This window comes from Mya arenaria, chromosome 3 (assembly GCF_026914265.1).
Source record: "Mya arenaria isolate MELC-2E11 chromosome 3, ASM2691426v1".
Classification (NCBI taxonomy): Eukaryota; Metazoa; Mollusca; class Bivalvia; order Myida; family Myidae; genus Mya; species Mya arenaria.
This window is the reverse complement of record NC_069124.1, coordinates 49789575-49810273: the sequence shown is the minus strand read 5'-3', so window position 1 is coordinate 49810273 and position 20699 is coordinate 49789575. Positions and strand designations below refer to the sequence as shown.

At 36.1% G+C, this 20699-nt stretch overlaps 1 protein-coding gene across 2 annotated transcripts in view; it reads left to right on the top strand.

Annotated features, from left to right (window-relative positions):
- Positions 1-20699, top strand: part of LOC128229394 (phosphoribosylformylglycinamidine synthase-like) — a 39830-nt gene that overhangs the window by 1111 nt on the left and 18020 nt on the right. For both annotated transcript variants that reach the window (XM_052941295.1, XM_052941296.1), the window contains exons 3-17: positions 248-380; positions 1361-1656; positions 2430-2538; positions 3834-3974; positions 4990-5117; positions 9064-9192; positions 9599-9859; positions 11160-11390; positions 11947-12170; positions 12780-13253; positions 14647-14778; positions 15363-15593; positions 16323-16503; positions 17841-17924; positions 19790-19945. In XM_052941295.1, coding sequence (XP_052797255.1) covers positions 248-380; positions 1361-1656; positions 2430-2538; positions 3834-3974; positions 4990-5117; positions 9064-9192; positions 9599-9859; positions 11160-11390; positions 11947-12170; positions 12780-13253; positions 14647-14778; positions 15363-15593; positions 16323-16503; positions 17841-17924; positions 19790-19945 — 2910 coding nt within the window. The remainder of the gene's footprint in view (positions 1-247; positions 381-1360; positions 1657-2429; positions 2539-3833; positions 3975-4989; positions 5118-9063; positions 9193-9598; positions 9860-11159; positions 11391-11946; positions 12171-12779; positions 13254-14646; positions 14779-15362; positions 15594-16322; positions 16504-17840; positions 17925-19789; positions 19946-20699) is intronic.

Here is a 20699-nt window from a genome sequence, read left to right as displayed (position 1 = left end):
TGTATTTTATGGAGAGACTACATTATTTCATTTCTCATAAAGATTATGCCAATAATCAAACTAACTAACAAAGTTTGTTCTAGTTTTTCCTAAAAAATGAGCTGTTCAGATTGTATATAATAAATAGTATTAGGCTTTAATTTACTTTCAGTTTACACAGCTCAAAAAACCCAAAACTATCAATTTACTGATCCTTTTAGTCTGTCAGTCGCAGCTTAATTTCTGAGTGGCAATGCTTTTCTACTAGATTTGAGTGAAGAGGAGCAGAGGAGGCTATCATGGTTGCTTTCAACACCCTTCTCTAAGAATGCACTGACTTCCAACCCCACCCTGCAGGTTGATACAGCAAATAATGCCCTCCTGGTTGAAATTGGACCAAGGTGAGATTACCGTATATATAATGATTGTTTGAATTCAAATGCATCAATTTCCTTGAAACTCCATAGGTGCGTTTGGCGACATTCCTAACTTCTGGTTTATGTATGGGTTATTTTCTCATGATTGTGATTTTCTCATGTGCATTCTTGTCAATTTTATTATCCCCTGCCGAAAAGTGAAAGGATATAGCAATGGTAGATATGTGTGTGTGTATCATACAGTATGCATGTATCAGTGCAATCTTGTTGGTCTTTTGAACATTGACTTCAAACTTTATATACAGATAGATCTGTTTTAGGAGAATTGCAGTAAAGAAGAACTATAACTCTGGGTGCAATATTTGTTTAAAAAGTTATTGCCTTTTGTTCATTTTCATACCTTTTTTGTTTTTGTTCAGAAGCATTTCTTGAAAAGTCTCTGAGGTATTGTCTTCAATCTTTATTTACTAATAAATCTCATTGGGGATACGTGTAGTGCACAGGAACCATAACTCTGGCTGCAGTATTATGTGAGTAATTGCCCTTGATTAATTTTCATGCTTATTTTTGTCCCGAGCATAACTTGAACAGTCTTTAAGGTATTGACTTCAATCTTCATATGCAGATATATCTCATTGAGGAATAGTGAGGTACACAGGAAGCATTACTCCGGCTGCAATCTTTTTTTTAAGTTATTTCCCTTTATTAATTTTCATTGTTATCCTTTGTTGTAAGGTAAAGTTGATTCTCTTCTGTATTTGGCGAGGGATATTGCAGTCTGTGACAGCTCTTGTTTTTACCTTTTTTGTATAGCATAACGAAAATTTAAAACTAGATTTCTGGAATCTGAAAAGCATTACTGTAAAGTAATAATTTGACCAAGTGTGAGTACACTTAGTATTTGGTCCAGATATTTCTTTATAATGTCATTTGGCAAACTGACCTCTCTCAACTTTTCTACTTCTTTCGAAGGCCTAAATTGTAGTGAATCTGACGTATTTCAGGCTGAATTTCTCTACACCTATGTCTACAAATGCAGTTTCCATCTGCCAATCAATTGGTCTAACAAAAGTCTTGAGAATTGAAGCATCAGTGCGGTACCTGATCCAATTCAAAGACTCGAAGCCTTCTCATTCTGATGAAGAGGCGATTGTCCAGTGCCTTCAAGACCGTATGACCCAGTGTCGATATCTGGAACCAGTGAAGACATTTGCCCTGGAGAAGCGTGCTGACCCGGTGTATGAGGTGGATGTGTTCGGAAAAGGGAGAGCTGCGCTAGAAAAGGCCAACAATGACTTAGGTTGTTATCTCAAAATATAGAATTGCTTTCTGTCCCAAGTTTTTACCCAAATATTTGTGCTTGAACTGTAGTGTCTAATCCATTGCCTGTAGTCTAAAAAAAATTGGGTAAAATTATTTCGGTGTTTTTTTTTCCACTTCAAAGAATAGTGGTGTGGCCCTGTGATAGGGGAAAAATAGCATTGTTTGGGCCCAAAGGAGAATTATACTAATATGATTTATATAATGTTTAGATTTTTTTACCTGGGCAGGGGAAAAATATTCTTTTTCAGGAGGATGATAAGGCCAAATTTCTGCCCTGAAAAACTCACAAATTTATTATAAAAAAATAAGTTTACGTCTGCATTCTAATATAGTTGCGGTATAGAAAGTTCTTTTATTACTTTATTATTTAAGCTTATTTTTCTACTAGTACTGTCTGGTGCACTTTTGGACAATTAAATGAAGTATTCTTTGCCTTATTTATTAATATTTGCAATATTTCTAGCTCTTCTGTTTGTCAAGATAAAGTATACATATTGTATAAGTCTTGATGTCAGCTTTCAGAAAATGGACAGAAAAGATAAAATATTTTGATAAAGTACATATATAAATATACAAAATTAGTTTGGGAGTGTTTTTTTAACTTAAAATTTTAACTCATCCATGTTTGTTGCTCTTTTGACATTTTTATCACAAATTGTAATCATTACATAAATGATCATAAGTTAAAATAAGCTAAGGAAGAACGGAGAAAAGAAACCAATCTATAGACTGTTATTTCGTCTATACCAGGGTTGGCCTTCGACAACTGGGACCTGGATTTCTATACACAGCTGTTCAAGGAAAAAATTCTTCGGAATCCAACAAGTGTTGAGTGCTTTGACCTTGCACAATCCAACAGGTGTGCTGTCTTTATGATAATCAATACATTGTATTTGGAACTTTGTTCATATTGTTATATATACTACTGGATTGTATATAGTTTTGTGGCATGTACGTATTTAATATATTTATGGCCTGGAATACCTTAAAAATGGATTCTTAACTGTTGCATAGTTCAAGTTGAAATACAGTAGTCATGATAAATCAAAAGGCCGATTCGTCAGAGCTTTATTGAAGTTAACAACGTTGTTAACAGCATCGTTGTTAGCTTTAAAAGGTTAACCAATTTAGTTGAAGTTAACAATGTTGTTAACAGCATTGTTGTCAGCTTTAAAAGGTTAACCGATTTAGTTGAAGTTAACAATGTTGTTAACAGTATCGTTGTTAGCTTTAAAGGGTTAACCGATTTAGTTGAAGTTAACAATGTTGTTAACAGCATCGTTGTCAGCTTTAAAGGGTTAACAAATTTAGTTGAAGTTAACAATGTTGTTAACAGCATCGTTGTTAGCTTTAAAAGGTTAACCAATTTAGTTGAAGTTAACAGTGTTGTTAACAGCATCGTTGTTAGCTTTAAAAAGTTAACCAATTTAGTTGAAGTTAACAATGTTGTTAACAGCATCGTTGTCAGCTTTAAAAAGTTAACCAATTTAGTTGAAGTTAACAATGTTGTTAACAGCATCGTTGTCAGCTTTAAATTTATAACATGCTCATATACTGAGATGAAACACGTACAGCTGAAACAAGTGACTCCAACCATGTTACTAGAAATACTGCAGATCAGAAATGTTTTTATAAGTTCAAGAGCAATAATGATTTAAAAGTTAAGAACAATGAGGTTAACAACATTGTTAAATTTAACAAATTTCTGAACAAGTTGCCCCTTGTCAGCAATATTTGTAGACCCATAAATCTTGATTTAATAATTGTTAAGTAATGCCCCTTGCATTGCAGTCGTCAAAATGAACACAAGCCCGCAAGCCCTGCACTGGTATAATGTCTTCCGGGCGTGGTCAAATTCTGAATTTTATATAGCAGGGCTTGTTAAAAAATTTGATGCCAAACAATTGTATAAACAATTGTATAAGAATTCAGGCTCGTTCATCCAAAAGTCTAATTTCAATGACTCCCCTTGTTAGACTAAAAATACAGACAAGCTTTGGCATCCCTCTGCAGCACTCTTGTTTAATTAAGATTTCATAAATTACTGTTTCAACTCAATTGTAAAACACATTGACAACAGTTATCTTATATATATGTAGAAACAGAAGTCTTACTCAAACTGAATAATAGTTTTATATCATTGTTTTACCAAAGCGAGCACAGTCGCCACTGGTTCTTCCGTGGGAAGCTTGTGATTGATGGTGAAGAAGTTGATGGCTCACTCTTCAAGATGATTATGGCCTCTCAGGAACACACTAACAACAACAACATCATTAAGTTCAATGACAACAGCAGGTAAGTGCTGATTTCATCTCTGTTGTTTTTTCTTCAATTATACTTATATCTTTAGAAACCACTTTTTGTATCTTTCTACAGAAATTCACAATTCATGTTATTAAATCTTACTTGACAAATGAACTCAGGGATGCCAATTTTCCTCTTTTTAGCTGATTTCCTCTTTTTTTTGCCACAAAACTTTAAAATTTAAAGTGTTGCCTTTTGTCTGATCTATACAGAAAAATTACTATTTGTATATAATAATTTTTTTTAACTGTGAAAGGGTTACTCCTATTTTGTACTGGTTTCCTCTTTTTACAAATTTGTGTTGGCATCCTTGATGGTCTAAAAAAATTAAATGCATTACATCAGCATGTAACCGACTCCCTTTAATTGTTTCTTCTCAGTTGGAAATATTAATTTCTACTGAGACTTAATGTCTACTGATTGCACCCCAAACCTTTCCCATTCATTATCAAGAGACCAACGTAGCTGTTAACATTACGCAAATCCTGTGTACGTCACATATTTTAGGGATGAATACCTATTAGCATGTATCAGTTCAATTCAGTTGTTTTGTGTAAACAGTTTTTCATGAGACTTAGCAAGGGCATGAATTTTGGTGATTGTTGTTAGCAAAGGCCAAGTAGTTAGCGTATCAAATCAAGATCAATTGTTTGGCCTGCTCAATATTTATATACATGTAATGATGTATTAAGTTAATTGATAGTTACAATTCAGGCTTGTTGATTGAAATTTGTATATTTTTTATAGATTATTTTTGAATATGTATATTTATTATTTTTATATTCATTTCTGAAAATTGACTCGACAGTATGTCCAATATCAAATAAAGTTCATAATCATCAAGGCGGCTCTGTCAAAAAAAGGGCACAGGGGGCATAGTTAAAAGGCAGCAGGGTGCTAAAAAAAAGGCAGAAGGGCGCTCCCCCCTGCTATTTAAGCCCAGCTGGAGCATGTTTAATAAAATTTACAAACATGCTACAATTTTCCTACAATTTTCCTCCTCAAGTGGTATCCAAGGTTACCCAGTAGAGGTGTTTGTGCCCGAGGACCCCACTGGGCCCAGCAAGATGATTCGCATTGAGAAGGAAACCAGGCACATAATCTTTACAGCAGAGACACACAACTTCCCCACAGGTAACAGTGGTCGGAATAAGCCTAACGAACACATAAGTAAAATGTTTGCATAGCTTTCACAAATTCTTCTAGCCGCCATTTAATTTGGTTTTCGATTAATGGCTTTAATGGATTTTGTGGAGAAAACTTCTTTTGCAGTTTTAAAGGGATTTTTTTGAATCTGTGTACACATAATCGTTATTTTATAGTATTTTTTTTGGAGCAAACTACTTCCACAAATTCAAGTAGAATATATTACCGTGCGTGTATATGACCACTTTTTTCCCTTGGTGGCCATAGACAGGTGGTAATCCGTGGTGTAAGCGATGCCCCAACATCGGTCCTTATCGGTCAAGTAATCCTTAACACATCTGTCAAAGCAACAGGCACTGTACTGAGGCCGTGCATACCCCGCCAATGATCGTTCGGCGAGTGACTCCAGAGGGAAACATTTTTTGACCAGCGTGGCACCAATTACCGGCCGGACATCGACCGGACATCGGACAGTCTTCACTGATCATCCTACAATGCTCGGCCGGTGACCGGACTGTGAATCGGACATCGTACGATTATTGGCCAGCCATCTTACAGACATTGTAGGATGCCCGGGTGATGGTCGGCTGATGTAACTTGAACTCCCGTGGCCGATGGCGATTCTTTCGGACAATTAGTATAAAATGACCACCCTACCTAGCATGATCAATCAACCACAATGGCTTTGGCATCGAGACATCTGAGATTGGCCATGCTGCAGCAACAAAGCAGAACGAGAGCGACAAAGAGCCCCAAGACGAAGAAGAAGGTGGTGGGTCCGAGACTGGATCTTGAGAAGAGCCCTGTTTGGGCAGTAAGAAATTCTTATGAGGGAGCTAATAAGCGGTAATCGAGCGATGTATATTACATCGATCATATATTGGGGAACATCATTCGTACATCGGTCGTACATCGGTCGACTATGGGCCAATGTTGGGTCGAACATTGACCAATGATCGGCTGATGTCTGTTGCCCAACACTCACCCCCGATGACCTCAGCCATACATCGGTCGATCCTTGAAAGATGTGTTAATGATGGGTTGCCGATGAGGAGGGATGTGGGGCATCCGTGGAGACATCGCTGAATTTAACTGCAACTTATTTTCTCTCGATGACCCCCAACGATTCGCCTGATGGCCTCAGTCACCGTCCAATTACTATGGGTGTCCGGCCGGCAACCATGCCATTTTTATCAAAAAACGCATCAGTTGCCCATCGTATACCCCATCGCTGGATAATGTGACTGATATATCAGCCATAAAACTGAAATATGAAAATCTGCGATCTAATATTTTGTCAGCAGCCTTTTATCACAGGTTTGCAGATATTTACACAAAAATTTGCTCATTCCAAGACAAAAAATAAAAAAGTTGTAAAAATGGTAAATCTATGAGAGTGCAGCTTTAATACTTTGCTGAAGGGGTTGCCATGTTCATAAACAAAGAAACATACTTTGCTTTCATATTTAATATCGATGATTTACAACAACCATTGCAGTCTTCATAATCTATGAAAAATGAGCACTGTAAAGAAACATCATTGGTTTCTGATTTAACAATTTTCACTGTGTCCTATCTAAAAGGTTTTATTTATTTTTTTCTTAATTTTCCATATATTTTTTGGCTGCAGCCTGTATATGGTTGCGTCCTGTATATGGTTGTGTCCTATACACATGGTAATGTTTGTTCCCTCATTTGTAGCTGTTGGTTTGTTTTTTTTTCATCGTAATTTCTAACTATTTTTGATTGAGCTGCACTTTGTACTATGTGCTTTGATGCAACAGGCTAAGATTTCTGTTTTTGGTTCAAATGTTTAGCTAAGTTCAAATGGTTTGTTAAATATAAAAAAAAAAAATATTACGGAATCTTTCAACAAATGTCGATATTTGCTCAAACTTTGTATTTCAAGACCACAATTTTGAAAAATGTTAGCAATGAGATTCCCTAAAGCATTGTTGCGTGATTGGTTGATCACTTTATTATGTGATGATAACAATGTCTTTGCTAAATGCTAAAATATCCATCAGATGTTATATCAGTCTTTGTGGCCATGTGGTAAAAGTTTCATTTTTCTAATTTTTTCCTTGACTGTACTAGTGTGGATCCTCTCCCCACCGAAATAATAATATTTTTATACTTTATTATATTTTTTCTGCAATTTCGGTATCAAAGAGTAAAAGTGTTTTCAGATGCAATTTTGGGAAAACAAATTTTGGGTCAAAAACATGAGCCTGTCCCTTTAATACATACAAGTGTATTTTGTTGTTTTTATGTTGAAATGAAGCCTAACTCAACAAATATTAAAGTCAGAGCTATGGGATCCATCATATTATACTTTCATCAATAATTTCTTAAAGTGATTAAACTTGATGCACGCAAAATCAATATTATTGCTATACAGTGTTTTAATACTTGTAATTTCATAAATATATCCCTTTCTTTCTAATTGTTACTTTTGAACAGTGTTGAAAATCAATTTCAATTCAATTGACAGCTGAAAGTTTAAATTCACGCTTTTACCTTCTTTCCAAAATAAATAGCACAATTCATGGAATCATTTAAAAAAACATTCATTTACTTATAAGCTGTGAAATATGCTGTCATATGGACTGCAAAATCATAATTGACCAAGGGGTGCAGGACTAATTTTTCAATCCCTTCATTATCACATTCAATCCTTTTCAAGAAGATATTTTTATGACATAATATATATTTACCTAATTGAGGTAAATTAACGCAATATCAAAATTTACCTCTTTTAGACACAAGGGAAATATGCTGTCATAAAGATTGCAAAATCATTATTGACTGAGGCGTCTGCCTTTCATATGGGACAAGAGCTCTTGATTTTGTGGATAAAGGAGAGAAGAGTTATGGCCTTTGATTTTGTAGATAAAGGAAGACTTATTGCCCTTGATTTAGTGGATAAATAAGAGAAGAGTTATGGCCATTGATTAAGTGTATCAATAGACAAAAGTTTTGGCCATTGATTGTGTGGATAAAGATGCAAGCGTTATGGCCCTTGATTTTGTGGATAAAGGGTCAAGAGTTATAGCTCTTGATTATGTGGATAAGGAGACAAGAGTTGTGGCCCTTGAATTTGTTGAAAAGAGACAAGAGTTATGGCCCTTGATTTATTGGATAAAAGATACAAGAGTAATGGCCCTTGATTTTGTGGATAAATAGACAAGAGTTATCGCCCTTGATTTTGTAGATAAGGAGACAAGAGTTATGGCCCTTGAATTTGTTGATAAAGAGATAAGAGTTATGGCCCTTGATTTGTTGGATAAAAAAGACAAGAGTGAAGGCCCTTAAATTTGTTGATAAAGAGACCAGAGTTATGGCCCTTGATTTTGTGGATAAAGAGGCAGGAGCTATGGCCCTTGATTTTGTGGATAAAGGGACAAAAGTTATGGCCCTTGATTTTGTGGATGAATAGACATAAGTTTTGGCCCTTGAATTTATTTGGATAAGCTTGTCTAAGGCGTACAATCCTGTACATGTGAAATGAACAGTTCTTTGTTTATAGAGCATATTGCAAACTGTGATTCCAATAAATGAAGGCATCTGTGAATATGTCCTCTGTCATATAAAATTTCTTGTTTATTTGATCTTGAACAAGTATGACCTTTGTTAACATTCCGCTTAAGTCAAATTGTTTATTTTATTTTCAATTTGCCTGTTTTTTATGAAGAAAAAGATACACATAGCTTTGGTGCAGTCAGTATGCAAAAACTTTAATGTTGTCCATAACTACAGAAACTTAAATGATATTAAACTTGGTACTAAAGTATTGGAAAAAAAATCCTATAGTTCTTGGCAATGTTTATTGAGTTTTCGCCTAGTTCAGTCAAGGAAAACAAACAAGCAGTAACCATCTTGTTGTGTTGTTATTGTCCAATAATCATTTTCAAGGGTCAAGTTTACATTGCAGGTGTGGCTCCGTTTCCTGGTGCGACAACAGGTGCGGGTGGTAGAATTCGGGATGTACAATCTACTGGAAAAGGCGCACTGGTTATGGCAGGGACTGCAGGATACAGCTTTGGCAACCTCAATATTCCAGGTAAAGTGGAAACTGGAGTGTAAAAATTAATGACCAATTCCTACATAAATCCTGTCATTATGTTAAGTGAAGTTTGGTGTGCATATTTGTTGCATTCTGTACTTTATTTGTATTGATCAGACACAGCAGGTATCATGAGTCTACTGACATAATTAGGAAAGAAGATGTCATAGTTACCCATATTTGAAATGAGAATGGCGGCGTCCATCATGTGAAGTAGTTTGAAGTTCATCAATACTTTGAAGATCATTTACATTTCTTTTTAATATGTAAAACATATTTGGAACAATGCCAAAATTGAAAATTTCAAGAATTGACTATGAGACCAATTTCTAGGTTTTGCAATTCATACAATTGTTTGCTTTAGTTTTAAAAACAAATAATAATCCATAAAATATGTTTAAAGGTTACCATCTACCATGGGAGGACAACAGCTTTAAATACCCAGCTAATTTCGCCAGTCCGGTTGAGATAGCCATAGAAGCAAGTAACGGGGCCTCAGACTATGGCAACAAGTTTGGAGAGCCTGTTTTAGCGGGTTTTGCCCGTTCATTCGGTATGGAATTGTGCCCAGGCAACCGACGAGAGTACATCAAACCGATCATGTTCAGTGGGGGGATTGGACAGCTGATCGAAAACCATGTGCAAAAGGATGAGCCGAGGAAAGGTAAGGTTTTTCTTCTTAACAGTTTGTCCTGTAATACCTAGGTGATATGGCTGTTAATTGACACCTGATGAATATCTTCAAAGAAATAAATAACTGAAACATGGTTCTATGCTACAAAATATGGATATTCCTTTTGTAATATAGTTTTGCACTTCTTCTAGCAATATAATATTTCTGCATGGAATCATCATAGAATATGCAACAAAACGCTTTTTTATGCAAGTATTATTTAGGAAGTTTAACAGACCAATCAGGGACATACAACATTATGTTCAGGAGCCAGTCGGCCCCAAAAGGTGGGCCGAGGCATTAGCTGAGGATCATTCACCTTTGGGAGCTGACTGGCTGGTCCTTATAATGTCATATGGTCCCTAGTGGTGTGTTTTATTTCTTATATTATATCAAACCTTTTATTGGTTAGAGAAGAACTCTATAAGCTTTGCGTTTGTTCCAATCCATTTCAATATTATAGGCAACTTGTGTGTGTGCATATTCTGTGTAGTTTGTTTGTATACAAAAGTATGTTGAATAAAATATCTTAAAATCAAACCTTTTAGTGATGCATTTTAACCACTCCTGTTACAAGGCAATGTCCAGGGGTATTCTTCACTTCTGTGAAAGTTCTAATGTTTAGCTCGTCTGCTTTGTGATTATCAGTAGACATGTTTTACCTAGAAAACAACATCACGCTTATTGGATATTTGTCATATATCTGAAGGTTTTGTTTAGTCATTAATTAACACTAGTTTTGAGAGTATTTTGTTTTTGTGTTGTATAGTTGTACATATCTAGGACAGTTAATGCCTTGGTATTTCTTTTACAAAATAAAAATACTGTAGTCTATAGAAATGTCTGCTGAACTGAAAATAATAATACATTAATTGGCTATCAGGTTGTTTTGAAATTATTGTATTTTGTGCTTTTTGATTGAGCACACATTTTGTGTTATATTAGGCCTTAAAAAATTACATTTGGTTCGGGTTTTCAGACCCTACCTATGAAATGGATGCCAACCTTATCAGTTTTTTATAGTCAATTGGTAAATAAAAAAAATAATATTTTTTTAAAATAAAGTGTGTGTTTTAATATGTAGTTTAAAACCTTTGAAGCGCATAATATAAAGCCTAATAAAAAAGGCCTGCCTATCCTGCCTGTTTTTGAAAAGGATGTAGCCTTACCAAAAAATCTTTTTTTGATAAAAAATCTTTTTAAAATTTTAATTGAGCTATTTAATATCAAGACAAGATTTATGTAGATTTACATGTAACAATTTACAGATAATTATTTCTCCCTGTCACAGGTATGGAGGTGGTGAAGGTTGGTGGGCCGGTGTACCGCATCGGTGTTGGGGGTGGAGCCGCCTCTTCTGTACAGGTCCAGGGAGACAACAGGGCAGAACTTGACTTCGGGGCCGTGCAGCGAGGCGATGCCGAGATGGAGCAGAAGCTGAACCGCCTCATACGAGCCTGCGTTGAAATGCGGGAACGAAATCCCATTGCCAGTATACATGACCAAGGCGCTGGTGGAAATGGTAGGTATGGTGTTAGTTTAGCAGGAGAAAAATCGAGGTTTTGCCATAGCCTGAAGTTGTCTGCCACAGCAGTCTTTGTCCAGGTGCAAACCATTATGTTGGTCATTACTTGAAATTTTTTCAAGATATTGGCTAAAACCTTGGTATGCATGTTCAACAATATGCACATCTAGCTAGAGCAAGTCTTTTTTTGATGTTTGGGTCATGGCATAGGATACAGTTTTGACACCACAACATCCTCACCAAGGCTATCACAATACCATGACATTTTTATATTTCTCTTCCAGGCAATGTCCTGAAGGAACTGGTTGGTTCTATTGGTTCTGTTCCTGTTTAGGGGCATTCCAGCTGGCAGGCCCGTCTGTGTCCCTTCTGAATGTTTGAGTTTCGAGCTGGAATAATAGTTTGATCTATCTGTTCCAGGCAATGTCATGAAGGAACTAGATTTCCAGGTGCTGTTTTTGGGTGGTGGCATTCCAGCCAGCGGAACCCACTCTCTTTGTTCTGAAGGTTTGAGTTTCATGCTGGAACATTTTGTCTGATCTCTCTATTCAAGGCAATGTCTTGAAGGAACTAGTGGAGCCTGCAGGTGCAATTATCCGTGCTGGGGCCTTTCAACTAGCTGACCCTACTCTGTCCTTGCTGGAGGTTTGGGGTGCTGAGTACCAGGAGAGTAACGCCCTGCTGCTGCCCCGTGAACACGTTGGGCTGCTCACGAAGGTGGGGCAGAGGGAGAGGTGTCCTGTGTCGTTTGTGGGAACAGTCACTGGAGATGGAAGGGTAGGTAGAAGGCGTGACTTATAATATGATCTGAATATTTTATATCTCTCACAACACGACCCATCAGGCTTACTTTTAGGAATAACTTAAGGATGTTCTGTTTCCAGATCTACCGTAATTAGGGTTCCCAAAGTCAGGGATTTTTTTTTTTCTAGGGCAGGGAAACTCAAAAGTCAGGTAAATTTTAAATTGGTCAGAGATATTTTGGAAATGGGCAAAAGTTAGGGAAAAGTTAGAGAAAAATGTGAACCTGAGATAAAGGGCCGTGGAAACAATTTGTAAAAATCGCAGAAATAAAGCTAAGGCAGTTTCTTACTTTCTGGCTTAAGAAAAAGATAACTTTAAATAAAGCCAATACACTATGTAGAAGAGATGGAAAGGACATTATTGATTATGCTCATAGATGACCAATTAAGCAGTTTAGCTTTACTGAAAATTATTACAATGCAAGTAGTTATGTTACCTTTTGTTTTCAAAGATAAACTTTTAATCTATTTGTTTTGGGTCAAGAGTTTAATGATATTCTATTTTTAGTTATCACTTATTTACATAGAAGTTAAATTGGACTGTTTTCTTGGAAAGTAAACATGCATCTTTTAAAACATTCAGATCAAATTGGAGGACTTCACCAATACCTCTAAGAAAAGACCTTTAGAAATTGGAATGGAGAATGCTAAAAGACCAAAAACTGAAAATGGTTTTCAATCTGAAGACAACACTGTGAAGTCTGATGGGGATCAAGACAAACCAGCAAAAACATTGGAAAATAATGATAGCATGAATGGTCACACGAAAAATTATAGAAACGCAGAAAATGTGTCCAATGGGGACACTGCGAAACAGGCTGTAACCAATGGAAACGCAGAAAATGTGTCCAATGGGGACACTGCAAAACAGCCTGTGACCAATGGAAAAGCAGAAAATGTGTCCATTGGGGACACAGCAAAACAGTCTGTGGCCAATGGAAACAATGAAAATGGTCATGTGATCAATGGAGGGACAGATGAGGCTGGAGACAAGGTGGAGGTCAGATATCCTGTTGACCTTGACCTCGAACATGTACTGGGAAAGATGCCTCAGAAGGTACATAGAAGTGCATTTCGAGATGCATATAATTTTACACTGTCATTTGAACACAAAATGATGTGTGACTTCACACACATCTGCTACTATAACTTTGTCATTCTACTGGAGGGCAGAAAGTAACCATATTTAGTCAACATTCACGGTACAAATCTTTAATTTAAGTAAAAACAAAATTTGTGAACCAGTTTTTAAGATATTAAATCCATAGAAAGCTGTTGAAATTCATGTTTAGAAAATGAAATCAGATGTTCAAACTTAAAAAATGAAGAAAAAAATAAAAAACAATGGTTATTTCTTGTCATCTACTTGAATGTTGATCTGTTGGATGATGTCATTTGCAGTTTTCCAGCTTTATAACAGTTTGATCTTGCATACTATATGCTGCATTCATGTTTGCTGTATCATAACCAAACCTTATTTCACAGTTTTACCTTAAAGGCTAAACTAAGAGAATAGTGGTTTGTATGCTTTATAGTATTTTATAGGGATGCAAACGAATATTCGAATATTCGATCAAACGTTTGGTATTCGAATGTCAAAATTGGTATTCGAATATTTGATGTTTTTTTGTTGAATAATAATAATAATAAATATTTTGCCTACAACTATGTTGTTGTATTTAAGATTTGTTTGTCTTGTTTAAACAACGATTGGCCCATAATGCCAGAGGTGTGAATGTGATGACAATACACTAAACACGCGGCATGTATCATTTAGGGACATATCGCCGGGTACTATAAAAAGTCCCCGTGTTTTTACAATAACTAGCTTAATGTAAAAACACGGGGAGTGACATAAAACGACAAGTGACAGAAAAAAAATCCAATTATTTTAGGTAAATTGCTTCTACCAATTAAGAAAATCTAAAATAGACTAGTTCCCAAGTTGGTTTAGTTTTTCCGTAGTTTATATATTATAGGTCAATCCCAGAACGAGGCTGCTCGTCCTACGGAGACTCTCCATTGGCACATAACGCCATTTGACCAAAAATCCATCTAGGTTCACGTTGTTTACAAATATGAAGGCAGAGGAATATTAACAAAAAGTTTTTGTTAATTTTTCTCTGCTGATAAAGTATGACTTTTTGTCTTTCTGAAATGAAGAATTTCAGAGGCTCATTTGGTGTTATTCAGGGTCCGCCACGCGTAGTTATTACGACAAGGAAAAGCTAAAATGCCCCTGCTATTACTTTAGAGAATATTATAAAAGTTTACTACAACTTTTAAAAGATGTATTTTGGTAATCAAATATTCGAATATTCGTTCGAAAGAATTACCGAATATTCGAATATCAATTTTGCCATTCGTTTGCATGCCTAGTATTTTATGATATGAAATTCAGGCTAGTGCTTGAAAATCTGAATTTTCAACACTGCTACTGCATGTTTCAGGTATTCAACTTGAACCGCCAACCTGCTGTGTTGAGGCCCCTATGCTTACCAGAGGGTCTTGCTGTACAAGAGGCCCTGGAGAGAGTTCTTAGGTTACCCTCAGTGGCTAGCAAGAGGTACCTCACAAATAAGGTAAGGATGTGTTCGATTGATTGAATTTACCAGTTGACTGTTGTTCCACTGTTTAATTTACAAACAAAATATAGAACATTTGTCATGTTAAAGGGGCTTGACACCAAATGGTACAACAATCAGCAAATACATTATTTCCTCAAAACAAGCCTAGAACTGTCAATGTAAGCCAGTAGGAGGTCTATAATACATTACTTTACATGGTCTAAATAATAAACACAACAATCATGTTGCTGTCTCATCTGTGTTTTCCCGTTTAAAATAATGCAAAATGGTTTCCCGTATCTTATGAGTACAAATAAATATACCGGCGCTATTATTAAACTTACTGGGAATCACTTGTTAGACAACCCTAGTAAATTTCGAATTGGTGTCGAATGTGTCGTAAGCGATGTGATATATCGGTAAGTATGATTCAATGCGTTGTACACAACTATTTTAATTTATGTAAGTTTTTGTCAATTTTCTTTTTTCCTTAGAAGTGTATCATCTGTTGTCTAGACCCTTTAAAGAGATGATGATAAATTCTTGCATTGTACCTATTTATTTCATTGAATTGACCTTTCCCCTCTGCCTCATCTCAGGTAGACCGATGTGTTACAGGCCTAGTGGCCCAGCAGCAATGTGTGGGCCCCCTCCACACACCCCTTGCTGATGTTGCTGTCACCGCCCTCTCGTACACGGAGACCCGCGGGTCTGCGACTGCTATCGGGGAACAGCCAATCAAAGGGCTGATATGCCCTGCGGCTGGGGCCAGGATGTCTGTAGGAGAAGCACTTACAAACCTTGTGTTTGCTAAAGTCTCTGACCTGAAGGTATGTATTTGAAAGATGATGAAATCGTGATTAATCAGGATGATGTACAATGAAATTATGCTTCATAAGCATGCAAAGTCTTGGATGGTTTAGTGTGTGAATTCTGCTGTGTACACATGCTGAAGGTCTCTTCAGTGTTTAAGGATTGTTTGAACGTTAGTTATATAAAGCTATGTATAATTCCAAGGTTTGTGACTAACGTAAATTCTAAGCGTGACTTGCAAGATGAAGGGGATAGGTTCTCCTTGACCCAAATCAACTACTTGTTGTTAAACATTTGCCAGGTTTTTAACCTGTCTGTTTTCCAAAGAAAAAGTCGAAATATTGTGATAACCTTGGTGTTGTTGTTGTTTTATCAATAACAGTTTATTCCCCTAGATGAAAATTTATTTTGCGGCTCAGTTCCAATTCCTAACAACAGGCAGCAGTTGCTTTCAACTCTTTTACCCCCCCCCCCCCCACACACTAAACTAGATGGAATTTTTCTTCTTGTTAGTGGTAAAATATAAAAGGGCTGAAAAACAGCACTGACTGCTTTATTACAATTATGTCAAACATGATTTCCCTTTAATCTGTTTATTTCAGTATATTGCACACTCTTAATGATTTACAGCAGACATTTTTGCTTCCAATAGGCCCATCTACCCTATCCCAAAGCCTCACAAAAAACAAAACAACTGCAGATACCTCATGTTTTACCTTTCAATCGTCTCATTTTCCTATCTCCAGGACATAAAATGTAGTGGTAACTGGATGTGGCCTGCCAAGTTGCCCGGTGAAGGTGCTGCCCTAGTGGAGGCGTGTAAAGCCATGTGTGATGTAATGGCCACCCTTGGTATTGCCATCGATGGTGGAAAAGACTCCCTCAGTATGGCTGCCAGAGTTGGGGAGGAAACAGTCAAAGCTCCAGGTATGTATCAATAAAATATACTTTTAATTCAATTAACAAGAAAGTATGGTTTAGTGATTGTTGGAAATATAATACCGTTTAAGCTTGTGCTGTAATTTGTTGACAGTCTTGCACCTACCATTGCTTTCAAAAATCAGTTTCAAAAACAGAAACACTTGGAGGGGTATTGTATCTGTTGATATGCTCAGAGGGGTATTGTATGTGTTGATAAGCTCAAAGGGATAGTGTTTCTGTTGATAAGCTCAGAGGGGTATTGTATCTTTTGGTATGCTCAAAGGGATATTGTATCTGTTGATAAGCTCAAAGGGGTATTGTATCTGGTAAAAAACTTAGAGGGGTATTGTATTTGTTGATAAGCTCAAAGGGGTATTGTATATGTTGATAAGCTCAAAGGGGTATTGTATTTGTTGATAAGCTCAAAGGGGTATTGTATTTGTTGATAAGCTCAAAGGGGTATTGTATATGTTGATAAGCTCAAAGGGGTATTGTTTCTGTTGATAAGCTCAGAGCCTGAGGAGTATTGTATCTGTTGATAAACTCAGAGGGATACTGTATCTGTTGATAAGCTCAAAGGGGTATTGTATGTGTTGATAAGCTCAAAGGGATATTGTTTCTGTTGATAAGCTCAGAGGGGTATTGTATTTGTTGATAAGCTCAAAGGGGTATTGTTTCTGTTGATAAGCTCAGAGCCTGAGGAGTATTGTATCTGTTGATAAACTCAGAGGGATATTGTATGTGTTGATAAGCTCAAAGGGGTATTGTATTTGTTGATAAGCTCAGAGGTTTTTTTATCTGTTGGGTATTGTCTCTTTTGGGTATTGTTCATTTTGACAAGTGCAAAGAGGTATTTAATCTGCTGAAAAGTTCAAAAAGAGAATTTGTATCTGTTGGTACGCTCAGAGGGGTATTGTAATTGTTGATATACTCAAAGGGGCATGGTATCTCTTTATAAACTCAAAGGGGTTTTATATATGCTGATAAGCTCAGAGGGGTAGTAGATCTGTTAATAAACTCAAAGGGGTATTGTATATCTTGATAAGGATATTGTATTTGTATATAAAGAAGCTATTTGTTATTTGAATAAGTTTAAGAAAAAATAAATGAAGTTGCAAGAATGATAGTTTATAATTCAATAGATTGTTCCTTTATATAATATATATAACTCACAAAGGTTAGTGGCATGTGCGCCAGTGTTAATTAACACAGGGCTCTTTTTGTTAGCTACATCTGCATCTTTATCAGTTTTTCTTGCAGTTTGGGTAATAATGGCAAACTGACAATATTGTGTTGTCAACAAAAGAAATATTGGATCAGAATGTGTTGATTATTGTTTACAGGTACCCTTGTGATCTCGGCATATGTTGGCTGTCCAGACATTACACTCACTGTCACTCCAGACTTGAAATGTCCCCAAGGGAAAGGTACTGCTTGAATTTTGACTGATTTTTAGCTCGACTATTCGAAGAATAGGTGGGCTATACTACTCGCCCCAGCGTCGGCGTCCGGTTAAAGTTTTAGGGAAAGTTGGGATTTTCACTTATAAGTCCAATACCCTACATTCAATTGACTTAATACTTCACACAGTTGTTCAGGGCCATCACATGATGAGGTTAGATAACTCCATATTATTCTTTACACAGATTATGGCCCCTGATTGACTTTGGAACTTAGGTTAAAGTTTTAGGGCAAGTTGGAATATTTATTAATAACTTCTATATCCTTTGTTCAATTGACTTAATACTTCACACAGTTGTTCAGGACCATCCCACAATGAGGTTACATAACTCCATATTATCCTTAATACAAATTATGTCCCCTGATTGACTTAGGTTAAAGTTTTAGGGCAGGTTAAAGTTTTAGGGCAAGTTGGGATTTTCACTTAAAACTCCAATACCATTCATTCAATTGACTTAATACTTCACACAGATGTTCAGAGCCATCACATAATGAGGTTAGATAACTCCATATTATCTTTTATACAAATTATGGCTCCTGATTGACTATGGAACTTAGGTTAAAGTTTTAGGGCAGGTTGGGATATTGTTTAATAACTTCTATACCCTTTAAATTTCCTTTGAAAGGCATATTTGTATATTCTTAACCACATTTTCATAATGGGAAATCAAGTTATTTGAATGACTTGCGTCATTGTTTGGGCGGGCTGGTAGGAGGGCAGCATCAAACTCACCTTATGTATCAAATAATTTTAGTTAGGTTTGACATAAAGAGACCAAACTTGGTATTATTACATCGTTATTGTATTCTAAGTCAAAGCGGCGTAGTCGAGCGCGCTGTCTTACGACAGCTCTTGTTTATGTGCTTATGAACAAGCTTGCACTGATCGTGTCTGAGGTGTGTGTGTGTGTGTTCTTTTAAAACTTAAAAATGATAAAAATATTCTCTCTCCGAAAATCATGTTTGACGTCATAAAATACAGGTCAAATTTTACTATGGTTTCAAACCACTAATTTATGACAGAGTTCTGGCCCTTTTTCAACTGAGAAATTGCCAAAGATACAGTGTCTGGATGTTAACTCATAAAAGGTTGACAGATTTAAATCATATTTGGTACACATGTTCAACAGGATAAAAAAAATAATGTCATGTTTGATTTTGTTTTCCAAAGTACCAACTTTTATATTCGGTTTCTAAGTTATGGCCCCTTTTCAACTTGGAATGTGCCAAAGTTTGGGGTCCAGAAGATAACTTATGACAGGTTCAATGGACTCTTTTTTAACACTATGAAATACTGGTCAAGTTTGTTCTTGCAGTTACAATTCACCAAAGTTTGAAGGAGTTATGGCCCTTTAATTTACCATCCCTGTGTCCAGGCGGCGTGTGAGGGTATTCATCACTCCTGTGACAGCTCTAGTTATATTAAGATCCATAGCTGAACTATCAACCACATGCAAATGTAATGGAAAAACATGTTATGCTGAAGGCTTGAAATAAATATTATATATATTTATATTATCCTTGAAGGAAATAGGGTGAAGAATATGATGATTGATTGAGATTTTTAGCTTGTCTGTTTATAATCAAATGAGACATTTGAGATTTGAGATTTATGAATAGAAAAAGGCAGAAATGGGGACAGCCTGCTTTAGCTGTGTATTGCCTTTGGCAGATGTGTATTGTAATAGAATCATTATAACATTTAGTAATTTTTAGTAATATAAAATGTTCAGTGTTTCTATAGAAGACTTGTTGATGATATAATATTGATAGATTTGTTATTATACAGCCTTGTGAAAACTGTATTTAAATGCAAATTGTTTCCTCTAAGGTCATTTACTGCATGTTGACATTGATGGTGGTCGTTGTCGTCTTGGGGGCACTGCCCTCGCTCAGTGCTACAGACAGCTTGGCGATCAAACACCTGATCTGGATCATCCAGAGGCTCTCAAGGAGGCATTCCTGTTCACACAGAAACTCATTGGAGGTACAGTGTAAATACCATGAAAAAGTTCATACTTATTTTGGAAAAATAAAAAATCTTTTAGGTCTATTGTGTTGGTGCTGGTAGCTGATAGAATCACACTTGTGTCCATTTCCTGGGTAGAAACCAGTAATTAGAATAAATCGCACTGAGGACAAGGTCAGCCAATTGTATAAATGTTTTATAGGTTGTCCGCAGCTTACCTTTTGGTTAGTTTACTCATTAAAACAATTTGATTGGTTAGTAGTTTTTATTGGATGAATATTGACCAATCAATAAACATTTTGGATATCTTTGACCAAACCGAATACAATGCTATTGATGGTTAAAAAGACTGTCTTCAATTTATCTTCAAAACATTACTTCAGATGAACGACAAATAAGTTTAATAACTGTTCCCGATTCGTTTACGTTTTCCGATTGGTTACCTGTAATCATGTGCCGGAAATGTAAAAATGGGGAACCGGTAATTATGTGATTGCGAATAATTATGTTCTATTTTGTTTTGTTATGTTTACTGAATTAGTAAACCATAAGCTAAGATATCTTTTAATTTTATCGATATCGGAATTAAATGTTCACTTTACTTTATTTGTTAATGTGTTGAAGGTGACATTAGTAAAATTTCATAATGATTGTCCCGAGTTGTTTTAATTAAGAACAGTACACAGTCAGCGCACAAAATGATTGGTAGAGTCAGTCATGTGATATGATGTTTTAGCGGGAACTTCATAAATCTTACACTTTAAAAAGAACA